A 17,360-nucleotide genomic window follows, 5' to 3' on the forward strand; every position below is an offset into this window, starting at 1 on the left:
GCCCGAGGCAGGATTCGAACCTGCGACCGCAGCGGTCTATCGGTTCCAGACTGTAGCGCCTAGAACCGCACGGACACTTCGGCCGGCTACAATACGTATCCCCAACGCATCCCACAAGGGCACGATGGGATTTAAATTCGGCGAACGGGCAGTCCCGTACATTCGCCGAATATTCTTTCGTTCAAAAGGCCCCATCAACTTCGTTGTTCGGTGGTGTCACGCATTATCATCCATAAAAATGAAATCAGGGCCGAATGCACCCATGAAAAGAGGCGCGTGGGAGGAATTACGGTGTCACAATAACACTGAGTAGTAAGTGTAGCGTGTTCAAAGATTTGGATGTCAGTACGCCCATGCAACATTATGCTTCCCCACACCATAACATATGGACCCCCAAAACGATCATGTTCGACAATAATCAATGTACTTTCATACGGCGAGATGCGGGAACAGATAATGTACTCAGGGAAATTGTCGAACATGTTCGTTTTGGTGGGCAAGGTATACTGGTGCGTGCGTGCGTGCGGGTGTGTGTGTGTGTGTGTGTGTGTGTGTGTGTGTGTGTGTGTGTGAGGACGGCACAAATTGTGTGGGCATAGCGACCTTTGAACACCGTACGCTCAACCGTCAACGTCATTGTGACGCTGTACTCGTGTGAATATTTTCAGGAGTGCATTCGGCTCTGACTTCATTGTTATGGATGGCGATGCGCGACCGCGTACAGCTGCGCAGGTGGAGGAGCTCTCGGAACGAGAGGATATTCAGCGATTCGACCCCCCCCCCCCCACCCCACCCCCAGAGTTAAATCTCATCAAGCACGTGTAAGATCTGTTAGGGAGACGTACCGCAGCACGGCCACATGTAGCAATGGTCGTACAGCAGTTCTGGCCAGCGTGGGAGCACGCTGAAGAGCATGCACTGCCGTTCGTGGTGATCACACATCCTATTAAGAACCGTGTCCCGCCTTTTGTAATTTCCAGGGCACCGTCATAAACTGCTGGGACATCAGTATAATTATGGTCTTTGAATAAATGTATCACCTCTGTTCGTTTCACTGCATATTTCTTTCACTTACTATACCGCAGCAGTTCTTTCTGTGTATGGTCCAAGTTTCATCAAACTATGTTACTGGGCAATAACGCATCATGCAAAACTTACTTTCGTACTTAAGTTTTGCATAAAGGTGTAATTTAAACTAGCCTCCTTGGGTGTATTATTATATCATTGCTAATCTCGTTTGGTTTTATTTATTATACGGAGTGCAGAAAAACTGTGTCACGAAATTTTAACCCTGGATAGCTGATGCCAGTATGAATGAAAATTACTAATGTTGAGTAGATCGACAACGCACCATTTTCAAACTACGGAAATTTGGCGTCACGCATTCCGATTGGCTGCGGGATTGCCCTGTTGCCGAATGCTCTGGACAACGCATGACCGCGAATGCTTTGCCTGCCGAAGATCACGAGGGACGTTTGTAACTGTGAACCGACAACCGTAGCGCTGCCCGTCAAACGACGAACGGCAAAAGGGCAATCCTACGGCCAGTCGGAGCGCGTGGCGCCAAGTTTCCGTGGTATAAAAATGGTGCGTTGTCGACCTACACAACATTAGTAATTTTGGTTCCTACTGGCATCAGCTATCCAGGGTTAAAATTTCGTGACACAATTTTTCTCCGCCCTGTATTTAGCCTGTGATCTACTGTTTCTGCAGCTATTGAGCCCTTCTTGTCGTTTCCATATTGCATGACTTTGTGGGTCTTGTTTGCAACGATTGAAATTATTATTGTTACTACGTTGAAGTCGGACTGCAGAATTATTTTAAGTTTATGTGGGATTTCTATATACTTGTTGCTTTAGAAATAGCCTTCCTGAACGTGGGTGTTGCAGTCCTCAATTTTTATTATTGTTTCTTACAGGGCATATTAATTAGTTACAGATTTGCTAATTTATTCAATGTGCTCATGAGGCAACATTCATCGTGTTTATCAAATTCTCGCCAAGAGGGCATTTAGATGTCCTATCTCTTTTTATAAGCCAATAATCTTCTTATGAGGTGTTTGTAGAATTTGGCCGGCCGCTGTGGCCGCGCGATGCTAGGCACTTCAGTCTGGAACCGCGCGAACCGCTATGGTCATAGGTTCGAATCCTGCCTCGGGCATGGATGTGTGTGATGTTCTTAGGTTAGCTGCGTTTAAGTAGTTCTAAGTTCTAGTGCTCGTATTAAGAAGGGTGTAAGACAAGGCTGTAGCCTTTCGCCCCTACTCTTCAATCTGTACATCGAGGAAGCAACGATGGAAATAAAAGAAAGATTCAGGAGTGGAATTAAAATACAAGGTGAAAGGATATCAATAATACGATTCGCTGATGACATTGCTATCCTGAGTGAAAGTGAAGAAGAATTAAATGATCTGCTGAACGGAATGAACAGTCTAACGAGTACCAGTATGGTTTGAGAGTCAATCGGAGAAAGACGAAGGTAATGAGAAGTAGTAGAAATGAGAACAGCGAGAAACTTAACATCAGGATTGATGGTCACGAAGTCAATTAAGTTAAGGAATTCTGCTACCTAGGCAGTAAAATAACCAATGACGGACGGAGCAAGGAGGACATCAAAAGCAGACTCGCTATGGCAAAAAAGGCATTTCTGGCCAAGAGAAGTCTACTAATATCAAATACCGGCCTTAATTTGAGGAAGAAATTTCTGAGGATGTACGTCTGGAGTACAGAATTGTATGGTAGTGAAACATGGACTGTGGAGAAACCGGAACAGAAGAGAATCGAAGCATTTGAGATGTGGTGCTATAGACGAATGTTGAAAATTAGGTGGACTGATAAGGTAAGGAATGAGGAAGTTCTATGCAGAATCGGAGAGGAAAGGAATATGTGGAAAACACTGATAAGGAGAAGGGACAGGATGATAGGACATCTGTTAAGACGTGAGGAAGCTGTAGAGGGCAAAAACTGTAGAGGAAGACAGCGATTGGAATATGTCAAGCAAATAATTGAGGACGTAGGTTGCAAGTGCTACTGTGAGATGAAGAGGTTAGCACAGGAAAGGAATTCGTGGCGGGCCGCATCAAACCAGTCAGTAGACTGATGACAAAAAAAAAAAAAAAAAAAAAAAAAAAGTTCTAGGGAACTGATGACCTCAGATGTTAAGTCCTATAGTGCTCAGAGCCATTTGAATCATTTGTAGAATCTGTGTGCCAGTCATTTTCTGCGTTATTTATTCCGAAGGGTTCATGGTTGTGTAATTAATAACCTATAATGAGGTCTGCAAGTATGAAGTCTGTAACCGAAAGCCACATACCACTCCGAACCTTTCCTGTGCGACATCACTTTAAACCACTGTGGACGGTATACGTCATTCAAATAAATAATACACGCTAAGAAAAAGAAAAGTACGACGCACTACGAAGGAATTATTCGAATGGGACGGGCATCGGTAAATGTGAGGTACATGTACACACAAAAAATGATTATAGATTCAGAAATACTGAATGATTTATTCAAGAAAAAGAACTTCACCAACTGAGCGAGTCAATAACGCGTTGCTTCAATTCTGGCCCTGAGGCAGACAGGTGTTCGACTTGGCACTGACTGATAGAACTGTCGGGAGTTCTCCTGAGGGATATCTTGCCAAATACTGTCCAACTGGCGCGCTAGAGCGTCAGATGTCGAACTGGTTGGAGGGCTCTGTCCATAATGCTCCAAACGTTCTCAATTGGGAGACCCGGCGACCTTGCTGGAAAGTTAGGGTTTGGCAAGCACGAGGACAAGCAGTAGACACTCTTGCCGTGTGCGGCCGGACACTACCTTGCAGAAATGTAAGCGCAGAACGGCTTGCCATGAAGCACAACAGAATGAGTGACAGAGTCTCGTCGACGTACCGCTGTGCTGTAAGGATGCCGTCTATGACAACCAAAGAGGAGTTGCTGTGAAAAGAAATGGCACACCAGACCATCACTTCTAGTTGTCAGGCCATATGGAGGGCGAGAGTCGGATTGATATACTATCACTGTCCTGTGTGTCTTCAGACAAGCCTTCGGCTAGGAATTTCATTGACTGGGGTAGAATTGTTTTTAGTGATGAGTCCCACGTCGTTCTGAGTTTCGATGACCAGCGAAGCGGTGGAATACCAAGCTGACTGTCGCCCGCCGTACAGCCCGACAACAGGGAGAGCTAGTCTGGGGTGCCATTTCATTTCGTGGCAGGATCCCTTTGATTCTCATTCGCGGTACCCTTATAGCACAGCGGTACATTGACGACATTCTATGTTTTGTTGTCATTCATGCCAAGCCATCCTGGGCTTAAATTTCAGCAAGATAATACCCGCCCGCACTCAGCTTGAGTTTCTACTGCTTGTCTTTGTTCTTGCCCCACCTTGGCGTGCAAGGTCGCCGGATCTCTTCCCAACTGAGAAAGTGTGGAGCGTTATGGGAAGTGTCCTCCAACTAGCTCGGGATTTCGACGACCTGACACACTAATTGGACAGAATTTGGAGCGATATCCATTATGAGAACATCCAACAACTCTAACGATCAATGCCAAGCCGAATAACTGCTTACCTAAGGGCTTGAGGTGAACCAATGTGTTACTGACTTGCTCGATTTGTGAGACTAAATCGTAAGATTTTTCTGAAACTGAAATCATTTGTTTGTCTACAGATGTACATCACATATGCCGATTTCCGTTCCAGCCGAATAATTCCTTCGTGGTTCGTGGTTTTTCTTTTTCTTAGAGTGTAAATCACCATAAATCCACTCAAGCGCCAAACTGATATAGGCATGCGTATTCAAATACAGAGCTATGTAAACAGGTAGAATATGGTGTTGCAGTCAGCAAGGCCCATATAAGACAAGTGTCTAGCGCAGTTGTTAGATCGGGTACAGCTGCTACAATAGCAGGTTATCAAGATTTAAGTGAGTTTTAAAGTGGTGTTATAGTCGGCGCACGAGCGATGGGACACTATCTCCGAGATAGCAATGAAGCGGAGATTTTCCCACATGACCGTTTCACGACTGTACCACGAAAATCAGGAGTCCGGTAAAACATCAAATCTCCGATATCGCTGCGGCCGGAAAAAGATCCTGCATGAGCGGACCAACGACGACTGAAGAGAATCGTTCAACGTGACAGAAGTGCAACCCTTCCGCAAATTGCTGCAGATTTCAATGCTGGGCCTTCAACAAGTGTCACCGTGCAAACCATTCAACGAAACATGATCGATAGGGGCTTTCGGAGCCGAAGGCCCACTCGTGTACCCCTGATGACTGCACGACACAAAGCGTTACGCCTCGCCTGGGCCCGTCAACGCCGACATTGGACTGTTGATGACTGGTAACATGTTGCCTGGTCGGACGAGTCTCGTTACAATTGTATCGAGCGTGTGGACGTGTACGGGTATGGAGACAACATCATGGACGCTGCATGTCAGCAGGGGACTGTTCAAGCCGGTAGAGGCTCTGTAATGGTGTGGAGCATGTACTGTTGGAGTGATGTGGGACCGGAGGTACTTCTAGATGAGACTCTCGCAGGAGATTTGATGTACGTAAGCATCCACTCATGTCCACTGTGCATTCTGCCGGACTTGGGCAATTCCAACAGGACAAAGCGACACCCCACACGTCCAGAATAGCTACAAAGTGGCTCCAGGAACACTCTTCTGAGTTTAAACACTTCCGCTGACCACCAAACTCCCCCAACATGAACATTATAGAGTATATCTAGTAGGCGTTACAACGTGCTGTTCAGAAGAGATCTCCACCCCTTCGTACGGATTTATGGTCAGGCCTGCAGGATTCACGGTGTCAGTTGCCTGCAGCACTACTTCATACATTAGTCGAGTCCATGCCACGCCATGCTGTGGCGCTTCTGCGTGGTCGCAGGGGCAGTACACGATATTAGGTAGGTGTACCAGTTTCTTTGGCTCTTCAGTGTATGGGGGTGAGTCAAATTAAAACCTTAAATTTGTAATAACAAATCGAAATTTCGCGCCGTTATCCGTAAGTTGGTAAGCGTGCTGCAAACAGCGTGCAGAATGGCCTGTAGGTGGCAGCATAGTGCAGATGCACACATACCGTCGCAGTATCAGTATAAAGAAGGCCGCCCCACTTTCGACTTGCACTAGGGGAGAACAGCGTTCTGTTATTCGGTTTTTGCGTAGTGAAGGTGTGAAACCTATTGAAATTCATCAACGAATGAAGGTTCAGTGCGGTGATGCATGTTTGTCACAGCAGCAAGTCTACGAATGGAGTAGGAAGTTCACAAATGGTGTGACTTCAATGGAAGATGCTGCTCGTTCAGGTCAGGCACAACGAGTTGTGACTCCGCAGGACATTGCAGCAGTTGAAGCCATAGTGAAGGAAAACCGCCGAGTGACACTGAATGACACTGCAGCATGTTTAAAGATTAGTCATGGGTCAGCACACCACACTGTGCATGATGTGCTCCAGTTTCACAAAGTGTCTGCTAGATGGGTGCCATGGCAGCTGACTCCTGAAATGAGAGAACGACGTGTTGATGCTTGTGAAGAACGTCTTCGGCACTTTGAACGAGAAGGTGATGGCATCCTTCCAAGAATCGTTACTGGGGACGAAACCTGGGTTCACTTCCACCAACCGGAAACGAAGAGAGCGAGCAAGGAATGGCGCCATTCCTCATCACCAAAACCAAAGAAATTTCGAACAGAACCATCAGCAGGGAAGGTTATGCTGATTCTATTTTGGGAAGAAACATGCCTAGAGGGACCACTGCAACCAGTGCATCATACACAGATCTCCTAAAAATCATCTGCGGCCTGCAATCAAATCAAAGCGACGTGGATTGCTGTCAGCAAGTGTCCTTTTGCAACATGACAATGCAAGGCCCCACGCTGCCCTTACAACAGTTGCAACATTCACAGACCTGCATTTTGAGTGTCTTCTGTGGTGCCACCGCCAGACACCACACTTGCTAGGTGGTAGCCTTTAAATCGGCCGCGGTCCGTTAGTATACGTCGGAGCCGCGTGTCGCCACTATCAGTGATTGCAGACCGAGCGCCGCCACACGGCAGGTCTAGTCTAGAGAGACTTCCTATCACTCGCCACAGTTGTACAGCCGTCTTTGCTAGCGATGATTCACTGGCTACATACGCTCTCATTTTCCGAGACGACAGTTTAGCAAAGCCTTCAGCTACGTCCTTTGCTACGACCTAGCAAGGCGCCATATTCTTCAAGAATGTATTCTGAACAGTTAATATTGTGAATCATGTACCGTCAAGAGCGACGTTCATCATTAATGGATTAAAGTTAAGCATCAAACTAGTTACGTCCGCTTTCTGAATTCTAATTCCTTTTCATGTTCCAGACCTCACGTCAGTATAGTCCTTCCCTCTTCACGCCAGCCTGCGTGAGCTAAAACGCGTGCATTTCGGCCTCCTCTAGTAACACGGTGTTGGCTCTTCTGCCAACACAACATCTTCCTCATCCGCCATACTCACCAGACCTTGCCCCAAGTGATTTCTATATGTTTGGACCACTCAAAGACGCAATGGGAGGAACGAAGCTCCGTTCTGATGAAGAGGTACGCCACGCTGTGCATGAGTGGTTGCGCGGACTACCAAAAGAATTTTTTTCTAAAGGAATTTATGCACTTTGTAAGTGCTGGAGGACTTGCATTGAGCGTGGGGGAGATTATATTGAAAAGTGATATAGCTTTGTACCACTTCTGCATAATAAATAATTGTTGTTGTTGTGGTCTTCAGTCCTGAGACTGGTTTGATGCAGCTCTCTATGCTACTCTATCCTGTGCAAGCTTCTTCATCTCCCAGTACCTACTGCAACCTACATCCTTCTGTATCTGCTTAGTGTATTCATCTCTCGGTCTCCCTCTACGATTTTTACCCTCCACGCTGCCCTCCAATACTAAATTGGTGATCCCTTGATGCCTCAGAACATGTCCTACCAACCGATCCCTTCTTGTAGTCAAGTAGTGCCACAAACTCCCTCTTCTCCCCAATTCTATTCAATACCTCCTCATTAATTATGTGATCTACCCATCTAATCTTCAGCATTCTTCTGTAGCACCACATTTCAAAAGCTTCTATTCTCTTCTTGTCCAAACTATTTATCGTCCATGTTTCACTTCTATACATGGCTACACTCCATACAAATACTTTCAGAAATGACTTCCTGACACTTAAATCAATACTCGATTTTAATAAATTTCTCTTCTTCAGAAACGCTTTCCTTGCCATTGTCAGTCTGCATTTTATATCCTCTCTACTTCGACCATCATCAGTTATTTTGCTCCCCAAATAGCAAAACTCCTTTACTACTTTAAGTGTCTCATTTCCTAATCTAATTCCCTCAGCATCACCCGACTTAATTCGACTACATTCCATTATCCTCGTTTTGCTTTTGTTGATGTTCATCTTATATCCTCCTTTCAAGACACTGTCCATTCAGTTCAACCGCTCTTCCAAGTCCTTTGCTGTCTCTGACAGAATTACAATGTCATCGGCGAACCTTAAAGTTTTTATTTCTTCTCTATGGATTTTAATTCCTAGTCCAAATTTTTCTTTTTTTTTCCTTTACTGCTTGATCTATATACAGATTGAATAACATCGGGGAGAGGCTACAACCCTGTCTCACTCCCTTCCCAACCACTGCTTCCCTTTCAGGCCCCTCGACTCTTATAACTGCAATCTGGTTTCTGTACAAATTGTAAATAGCCTTTCGCTCCCTGTATTTTACCCCTGCTACCTTCAGAATTTGAAGAAGAGTATTCCAGTCAACATTGTCAAAATCTTTCTCTAAGTCTATTTTATTTTATTTTTAAAAAAATTAAGGTTTTCATTTGGCTCACCCTCGTATTAAACCAATCTTTTCGCGCAACTGAGCCACAGCTGCTGTCGACCCACCACAGCGCCTGTTTCCTTCGTCTGTATTTACGTGGATCACCTGCGCAGGTGGTGTCGCGGGAGGGGGTTTGCGCGCGCGCGCGCCGCCTGCCAGCCGCCGCGGGGGGCGTCGTCGTCGGCGCCGGCTGCTCCGGCGCGGCGTGGCGTCGCCGCAGTTGTCTGTTGCGTGTGGCGCGCGGCGGACAGCCGCCGAGAGATGCGGCCTGCTGCGACATGGGCGCCAACACTCAGCCCGCTCGCCGACGCTCCGCGCCGCTGCACCTTGCGCGACCGCTGCCGCTGCTGTTGCCGCTCGCGCTGCTGCTGCTGGTCGTCCAGCCCGCCGCTTCCCACCACAGAGCAGGTGCGCAAACCAGCCTCTCTCACTACATTCTTTTTTCCCGCGTCGTCTCCGCAACTTCGAATATTCGCTGAAGAAAAATAATAAAATGCTAATTTTAAATTTATGGCATCTCTTCCGGACGCTGGTGGACATCGCAAGTGTAGTATTAATAAGGTAGGGCGATCGGATTTCTAAAATGAGAATGTGGAATACAAATTAAAAGTTGAAATGAATCGATATTTTGTGGACACTTTTATTAATACTCTCTCCATAGTGGATTCGTGTTAATCTAGTTGGTTCATGCGACAACTACACAGACCTTCGTACACTTTTGTTAAAATTCGCAATAAAAATGCATCAAAATCCTTTGCATTACTGAGCGAGTAAATATTATATCGTTTCATTAATGTCACACGTAAACACATTACTTTAATATAACGAGGACTTTAACTAAGGCAGAAAATGATTGGCCGGCCTTTGTGGCCGTGCGGTTCTAGGTGCGTCAGTCTGGAACCGCGTGACCGCTACGGTCGCAGGTTCGAATCCTGCCTCGGGCATGGAGGTGTGTGATGTACTTAGGTTAGTTAGGTTTAAGTAGTTCTAAGTTCTAGGGGACTGATGACCGCAGATGTTAAGTTCCATAGTGCTCAGAGCCATTTGAACCATTTAGAACATGATTATAGGTTTAATATTTTAAACATAGCTGCACAACAGCAACGGTTTCACGTAATAAAATTATAAACAGCCGACCAGTTGCAATGGATAAAGAAATTCTTTACCAAGGTTTCGACAAATATAAATTTGTCTTCTTCAGAAGGTAGCAATTTCACATTAGTAAGGACTAATGTACATTTACAATTGTCGGCATAGATCCATGTGTCAAAAATAAAATATAGCCCTAGAATTAGGGTTTGTCACGTAAATATAAAATAGCTCATGGATCTTTCCGACTCGGTTGTGAGCTATTTTATATTTACGTGACAAACCCTAATTCTAGGGCTATATTTTATTTTACACACATGGATCTATGCCGACAATTGTAAAAACGGTGATGGTACGTTAGTCCTTACTAATGTAAAATTGCTACCTGCTGAAGATGACAAATTTATATTTGTCGAAACCTAGGTAAAGAATTTCTTTATCCATTGCAACTGGTCGGCTGTTTATAAGATTATAGGTTACTTAATTTCACTCTCAATTGGTGTGTAAGTTTCTCCGTGGATAATTTCTTAAAAAATCTTTTTTGTCATATTTTGCAGATGAATGTATGCCATTCAAGAGTTTAATGTTCTTAAACGGGATTTTATAAAAATCAACACATGAAATATCCTGGAAATGAATCTTTGTTATAACTATTTCCTTAACGGCTGCGACACTAAACCTCATTTTTTCGTTAGTTCGTCAGTCATTCATGACGCGACCACTTTTTCTGCAGCAGCATTAGTGCAAAGTATAGCTAGCAAAAACGCGGTAATGAGCTGCAAATACCTGCAGCAGTTATCGTGAGATAAGGAAGTAGAAAATTGTAGACTTCGCTCAGTTTGGTTTCTTTATTCCTTGGGTATGTCCACATTTGTTGTCCATTTGATAATGCTACATTTTACTTAAACACACACTTTTTCAAAATATACGGGATAGTTAGGGAAAAACGACGCAATATACGTCCCGTATGCCTTTGTCGGGACAACGGGACAATGAAGCTAAATAAGGAACAATCCCGCATAATACGGGACACCTGGTCACTCTATAATGAGCTGTTATGTTAGCAGAAACAGCAGCCACTCGCGATTTATATTTTTCCATAAGTGAGTCTTTCGAATCGCTCCAGGTCTTTATTCAAGTGGTGGTTGTTTACAAACACCAGCTGGTGAACAATGTGCGGCTCTTGTGTAGTGTCATCACGTCTGTGAACAAAATTTACAGGAAATATTCTAATGTACTAACATCGTGAGATATGAATCATTATCATAACATCTAAAAAAAAAAAACTAAACATTTATGTACCAAATAACTGGTTTTTAGACAGGCTTAATGTTCACTTAAACTTTTAACTTTTAAATCTAAACTGACATCTGAATATACTACACAAAATGCCGGGAAGAATATTACGCTTGATAATTAAATATGGTTCTTGAAATGATATTTACTGTGAAGTTGCCAACATGTTAGATGTCCTTTTAGAAAGTCTAGCGCCGTTTCATTCCGACAGTGAAAAGCGCTCGCTTGGAGTCGTTTGCTAACATTTTATAACGCTTTGGTCCTGTGAACTTTACTAAACGGTTATTCATGACCAGAGTTTATAACTACAAAAACAGCGTAATTCGTGTCAGTTCTTCGTTTCAAGGCTCTCAGCATACCTGTCATTTTGAAACGCTCTTATCAACTAGTTTCTTGGGCCCGTTTTTGTACGCTGTAATTCAACGAGAAAGCGAATGACTGCTTTGTGTCGTATCAGTTACGTGTGGCAGGATATCTTCAGATTAGCACTGCAGGAAGTACCACAGATCCTGTGCTACACTCATTCTCTCAAACATTATGATTATTCCTCTTAAGCTTTATGTTTAGATGTAAAATGAATATTATTTATGATGAAAAGTGTTCGAACGTTAGGGGATAAAATTGCGTGTATCACGTGTAAAAAGCAAACGAAAAGAAAATGAACTACTTCATATGGTTCCTCTGATACTACAGTAGCAAAACCAAATTGACAACAACTCTTAACGAAGATACTGGAGGATAAAGTATCTAATGTGAAACGTTACAGGTACCGGTAAGCAGGAAAATATAGTATTGCTTCTCAGCTATGTATTACGTACCGTGAGTGGAAAAAAAATAGAAATCATGACTGCTAGACGTGTAACGAAGAATAACTATAGCTGAAACCTCACTGTACGATGACATAGGGGAATCAGGTAGTGTTTGCTACAAGCTGATTCAGACTTTCAATGGCTCTCGCCGAGGCAATTGGATTATTAATCAAAAATATTGTTGATCCACTCATGTTTAAACTTACGCGTTTATAACACAATATTACATACGGTAAAGCAACCATTAGTCATTCAGCATTGCAAGCGATAAGTTTATAAATTGTTTCAGTTTAGTAAAGTTAAGTAGTAAAACAATTAATTTAACACATTCCTTTTTTCATTATATACGTAACTGAACGCTACGATTGTGACACCGTGTCATCTTGAGTCGTTATTATCACAGTAACTGCAGTTTATGTCTAAATTTATGGTCTTTAAAAAATCTTATTCCTCCCCCTAAATGAACTTTTCGATCCTCTCAACGTTTACATTCGTGTGTTGGGTATTTAAAAATGTTTTTGAGAACGGATTGCAGTACATTCCTCGAGTTTCTTCGTGAAGAGTGCTTATGTCGGGTGACATTTACCAAAATAAGCACAATATAATGCATATCGAAGAGTAATTTTTGGATGGAATTTACGAAAGTATGCACCTGTTTACTTGCATCGATATTGTCACGACTATCGCATTTTTTAATCTACACAGGGTGTCCCAGTAGAAGTGAACAATATTGATGGGTGTGACAGGACCGGTGATTCGAAGCATAGAAGTCTAGTGAGCGTGGGCTCTAAAATGCAATGAGCACTTCTTCATCGTGGATACTGTGAAAAAAAAAATTTCTACTGCAAGCTCTCTGCTTTCCATATTTCGATAGTGGTAGTACGGGCCAAATGAAGGAAAAATAATATTCAGTAAACATGGATTCTAAGTCCATACCTGAAGAGCTATGAGCACTTGTTCATCTTCGTTGCTATGAACCACATCTATTCTACTGAACAAGTACTCACAAACCTTAAGTTATGCATTTTGGAGTCTATTTTACTAGGCAGTTTTGCTTCGAATGATTGTTCTTGTCATATCACTGAATACTGACCATTCCTCCCGAGACACCCTGTATAAATGTTATTTGCAGCACCGCCAAAACTCTTAATGTTGATCTATAGGCCCTTAAAAGCATACGAGAAGATTCCCTGAATACTAATCTTATTAGGAGCATATTAAAGTGACTCGAAAGCTGGCCCGTGGAAAAACATTAGTTCATAGTTGGGGGAAAATAATTTCATGACATTCGATACAAATACTTGCAGGTGATCCTTGAACTGTATAATTGTTCTGAATTTAAACGTCTGCATACATGTGTCTTTTGAAAATAATTTTTGAAGAAGTATCGTCATGCCTCCTACCATAGTTTTCAGATATCACCACCATAACCACTATCACCACGTTAATAAGAACATCATTATCATTGTCATCATCAACAACAACATCATTTATAATCAGATGGATGTAAAGCAAGATTTCATGCAAAAATCGTGGCTGGTTGTGGCATCTTATTTGAAGTTTAAGTCACAATTGTATCGTTTAGCTACGTGTATTATAAAACAAAATAGGAATATGTTTCATCAGTTGTTTTTCTAAATAAAAACACTCATAGTTTTAAATGCTGAATTAAAAAAATACTGCAAGCAATATTTACTTTAGCATATGAAATACCGTTATAAACCTGTAAGTTTCTACATTAATTGACTAAAAACATTTTTGAATGACTATTAATCCAACTGCCTCGGTAGGAGCTGCTGAGTCTGAATCAGCTTGTAACAGATATCTACCTAATCTCACTATGTCGTCATAAAATGTAATATTTATATATATACTCTTCGTTATATGTCTCCCTATGATGATTTCTTTTTCTTCCTTCTTCACTCACGATGCCTAATCCATAGCTGAGAAGGAATATTACATTTTCCTACTTACCAGTACCTATAAGGTCTCTCATTAGATACTTTATCCGCCCATATCTTCGTTAACAGTTGTTGTCAATCTGATTTTGCTACTATGTTATCTGAGAAACCACAAAAAATAACTCATTTTCTTTTCGTTCGTTTCTTATATCTGAGACACGCAGTTTTAGCCCGTAGACTTTGAACAGTTTTCATCATAAATAATATCCTTACGTTGCTGTCATCTTAGAGGAATGATAAGAATGCTTGACAACATGAGTGTAGTAAAAAAAAATCTGTTACTTCCTGCAGTGGTAATCTGTAGATATCGTGCCACAGGTAACAGATATGCCACAAACTAATATGCTTTCTCGCTGAATTACAGCGTTCAAAAAGAGGCTCATGTAACAGGTTGATAACAGCGGTTCAAAATGACAGGCATTCTGTGACGCGTGAAACGACGAACTGACGCGAATTACGCTTTTTTTCTGTTTGTAAACTCTGGCTATGAATAAACGTTCTATATGTCAAACTGGGTAGTATATAACAGATATGCTTTTACGATAATGTAATGTTCGCAGGACGAAAACGTTATAAAATGTTAACGATCGACCGCAAGCAAGCGCTTTTCACTGACAGGATAAAACCACATTGTTGTTGTTGTTGTTGTCTTCAGTCCTGAGACTGGTTTGATGCAGCTCTCCATGCTACTCTATCCTGTGCACGCTTCTTCATCTCCCAGTACCTACTGCAGCCTACATCCTTCTGAATCTGGTTAGTGTATTCATCTCTTGGTCTCCCTCTACGATTTTTACCCTCCACGCTGCCCTCCAATACTAAATTGGTGATCCCTTGATGCCTCAGAACATGTCCTACCAACCGATCCCTTCTTCTGGTCAAGTTGTGCCACAAACTTCTCTTCTCCCCAATACTATTCAATACTTCCTCATTAGTTATTTGATCTACCCATCTCATCTTCAGCATTCTTCTGTAGCACCACATTTCAAAAGCTTCTTGTCCAAACTATTTATCGTCCATGTTTCACTTCCATACATGGCTACACTCCATACAAATACTTTCAGAAATGACTTCCTGACACTTAAATCTATACTCGATGTTAACAAATTTCTCTTCTTCAGAAACGCTTTCCTTGCCATTGCCAGTCTACATTTTATATCCTCTCTACTTCGACCATCATCAGTTATTTTGCTCCCCAAATAGCAAAACTCCTTTACCACTTTAAGTGTCTCATTTCCTAATCTAATTCCCTCAGCATCACCCGACTTAATTCGACTACATTCCATTATCCTCGTTTTGCTTTTGTTGATGTTCATCTTATATCCTCCTTTCAAGACACTGTCCATTCCGTTCAACTGCTCTTCCAAGTCCTTTGCTGTCTCTGACAGAATTACAATGTCATCGGCGAACCTCAAAGTTTTTATTTCTTCTCCATGGATTTTAATACCTACTCCGAATTTTCCTTTTGTTTCCTTTATTGCTTGCTCAATATACAGATTGAATAACGTCGGGGAGAGGCTACAACCCTGTCTCACTCCCTTCCCAACAACTGCTTCCCTTTCATGTCCCTCGACTCTTATAACTGCCATCTGGTTTCTGTACAAATTGTAAATAGCCTTTCGCTCCCTGTATTTTACCCCTGCCACCGTTAGAATTTGAAAGAGAGTATTCCAGTCAACATTGTCAAAAACTTTCTCTAAGTCTACAAATGCTAGAAACGTAGGTTTGCCTTTCCTTAACCTTTCTTCTAAGATAAGTCGTAAGGTCAGTATTGCCTCACGTGTTCCAGTATTTCTACGGAATCCAAACCGATCTTCCCCGAGATCAGCTTCTACTAGTTTTTCCATTCGTCTGTAAAGAATTCGTGTTAGTATTTTGCAGCTGTGGCTTATTAAACTGATAGTTCGGTAATTTTCACATCTGTCAACACCTGCTTTCTTTGGGATTGGAATTATTATATTCTTCTTGAAGTCTGAGGGTATTTCGCCTGTTTCATACATCTTGCTCACCAAATGGTAGAGTTTTGTCAGGACTGGCTCTCCCAAGGCCGTCAGTAGTTCCAATTGAATGTTGTCTACTCCTGGGGCCTTGTTTCGACTCAGGTCTTTCAGTGGTCTGTCGAACTCTTCACGCAGCATCGTATCTCCCATTTCATCTTCATCTACATCCTCTTCCATTTCCATAATATTGTCCTCAAGTACATCGCCCTTGTATAGACCCTCTATATACTCCTTCCACCTTTCTGCTTTCCCTTCTTTGCTTAGAACTGGGTTCCCATCTGAGCTCTTGATGTTCATACAAGTGGATCTCTTTTCTCCAAATGTCTCTTTAATTTTCCTGTAGGCAGTATCTATCTTACCCCTAGTGAGATAAGCCTCTACATCCTTACATTTGTCCTCTAGCCATCCCTGCTTAGCCATTTTGCACTTCCTGTCGATCTCATTTTTGAGACGTTTGTATTCCTTTTTGCCTGCTTCATTTACTGCATTTTTATATTTTCTCCTTTCATCAATTAAATTCAATATTTCTTCTGTTACCCAAGGATTTCTATTAGCCCTCGTCTTTTTACCTACTTGATCGTCTGCTGCCTTCACTACTTCATCCCTCAGAGCTACCCATTCTTCTTCTACTGTATTTCTTTCCCCCATTCCTGTCAATTGTTCCCTTATGCTCTCCCTGAATCTCTGTACAACCTCTGGTTCTTTCAGTTTATCCAGGTCCCATCTCCGTAAGTTCCCACCTTTTTGCAGTTTCTTCAATTTTAATCTATAGGTCATAACCAATAGATTGTGGTCAGAGTCCACATCTGCCCCTGGAAATGTCTTACAATGTAAAACCTGGTTCCTAAATCTCTGTCTTACCATTATATAATCTATCTGATACCTTTTAGGATCTCCAGGGTTCTTCCATGTATACAGCCTTCTTTCATGATTCTTAAACCAAGTGTTAGCTATGATTAAGTTGTGCTCTGTGCAAAATTCTACCATGCGGCTTCCTCTTTCATTTCTTAGCCCCAATCCATATTCACCTACTACGTTTCCTTCTCTGCCTTTTCCTACTACCGAATTCCAGTCACCCATGACTATTAAATTTTCGTCTCCCTTCACTACCTGAATAATTTCTTTTATTTCATCATACATTTCTTCAATTTCTTCGTCATCTGCAGAGCTATTGGCATATAAACTTGTACTACTGTAGTAGGTGTGGGCTTCGTATCTATCTTGGCAACAATAATGCGTTCACTATGCTGTTTGTAGTAGCTTACCCGCATTCCTATTTTCCAATTCATTATTAAACCTACTCCTGCATTACCCCTAATTGATTTTGTGTTTATAACCCTGTAGTCACCTGACCAGAAGTCTTGTTCCT

General features: G+C 42.4%; 1 protein-coding gene across 1 annotated transcript in view; it reads left to right on the forward strand.

Annotated features, from left to right (window-relative positions):
* Positions 1 to 9,085: 9,085 nt before the first annotated feature.
* Positions 9,086 to 17,360, forward strand: part of LOC126243161 (lachesin-like) — a 1,186,501-nt gene continuing 1,178,226 nt past the window's right edge. The window contains exon 1 of the mRNA XM_049948146.1: positions 9,086 to 9,247. Within this exon, the coding sequence (XP_049804103.1) occupies positions 9,118 to 9,247 (130 nt within the window). The 5' untranslated portion in view covers positions 9,086 to 9,117. The remainder of the gene's footprint in view (positions 9,248 to 17,360) is intronic.

Source organism: Schistocerca nitens, chromosome 1 (genome assembly GCF_023898315.1).
Source record: "Schistocerca nitens isolate TAMUIC-IGC-003100 chromosome 1, iqSchNite1.1, whole genome shotgun sequence".
NCBI classification, from domain to species: Eukaryota; Metazoa; Arthropoda; class Insecta; order Orthoptera; family Acrididae; genus Schistocerca; species Schistocerca nitens.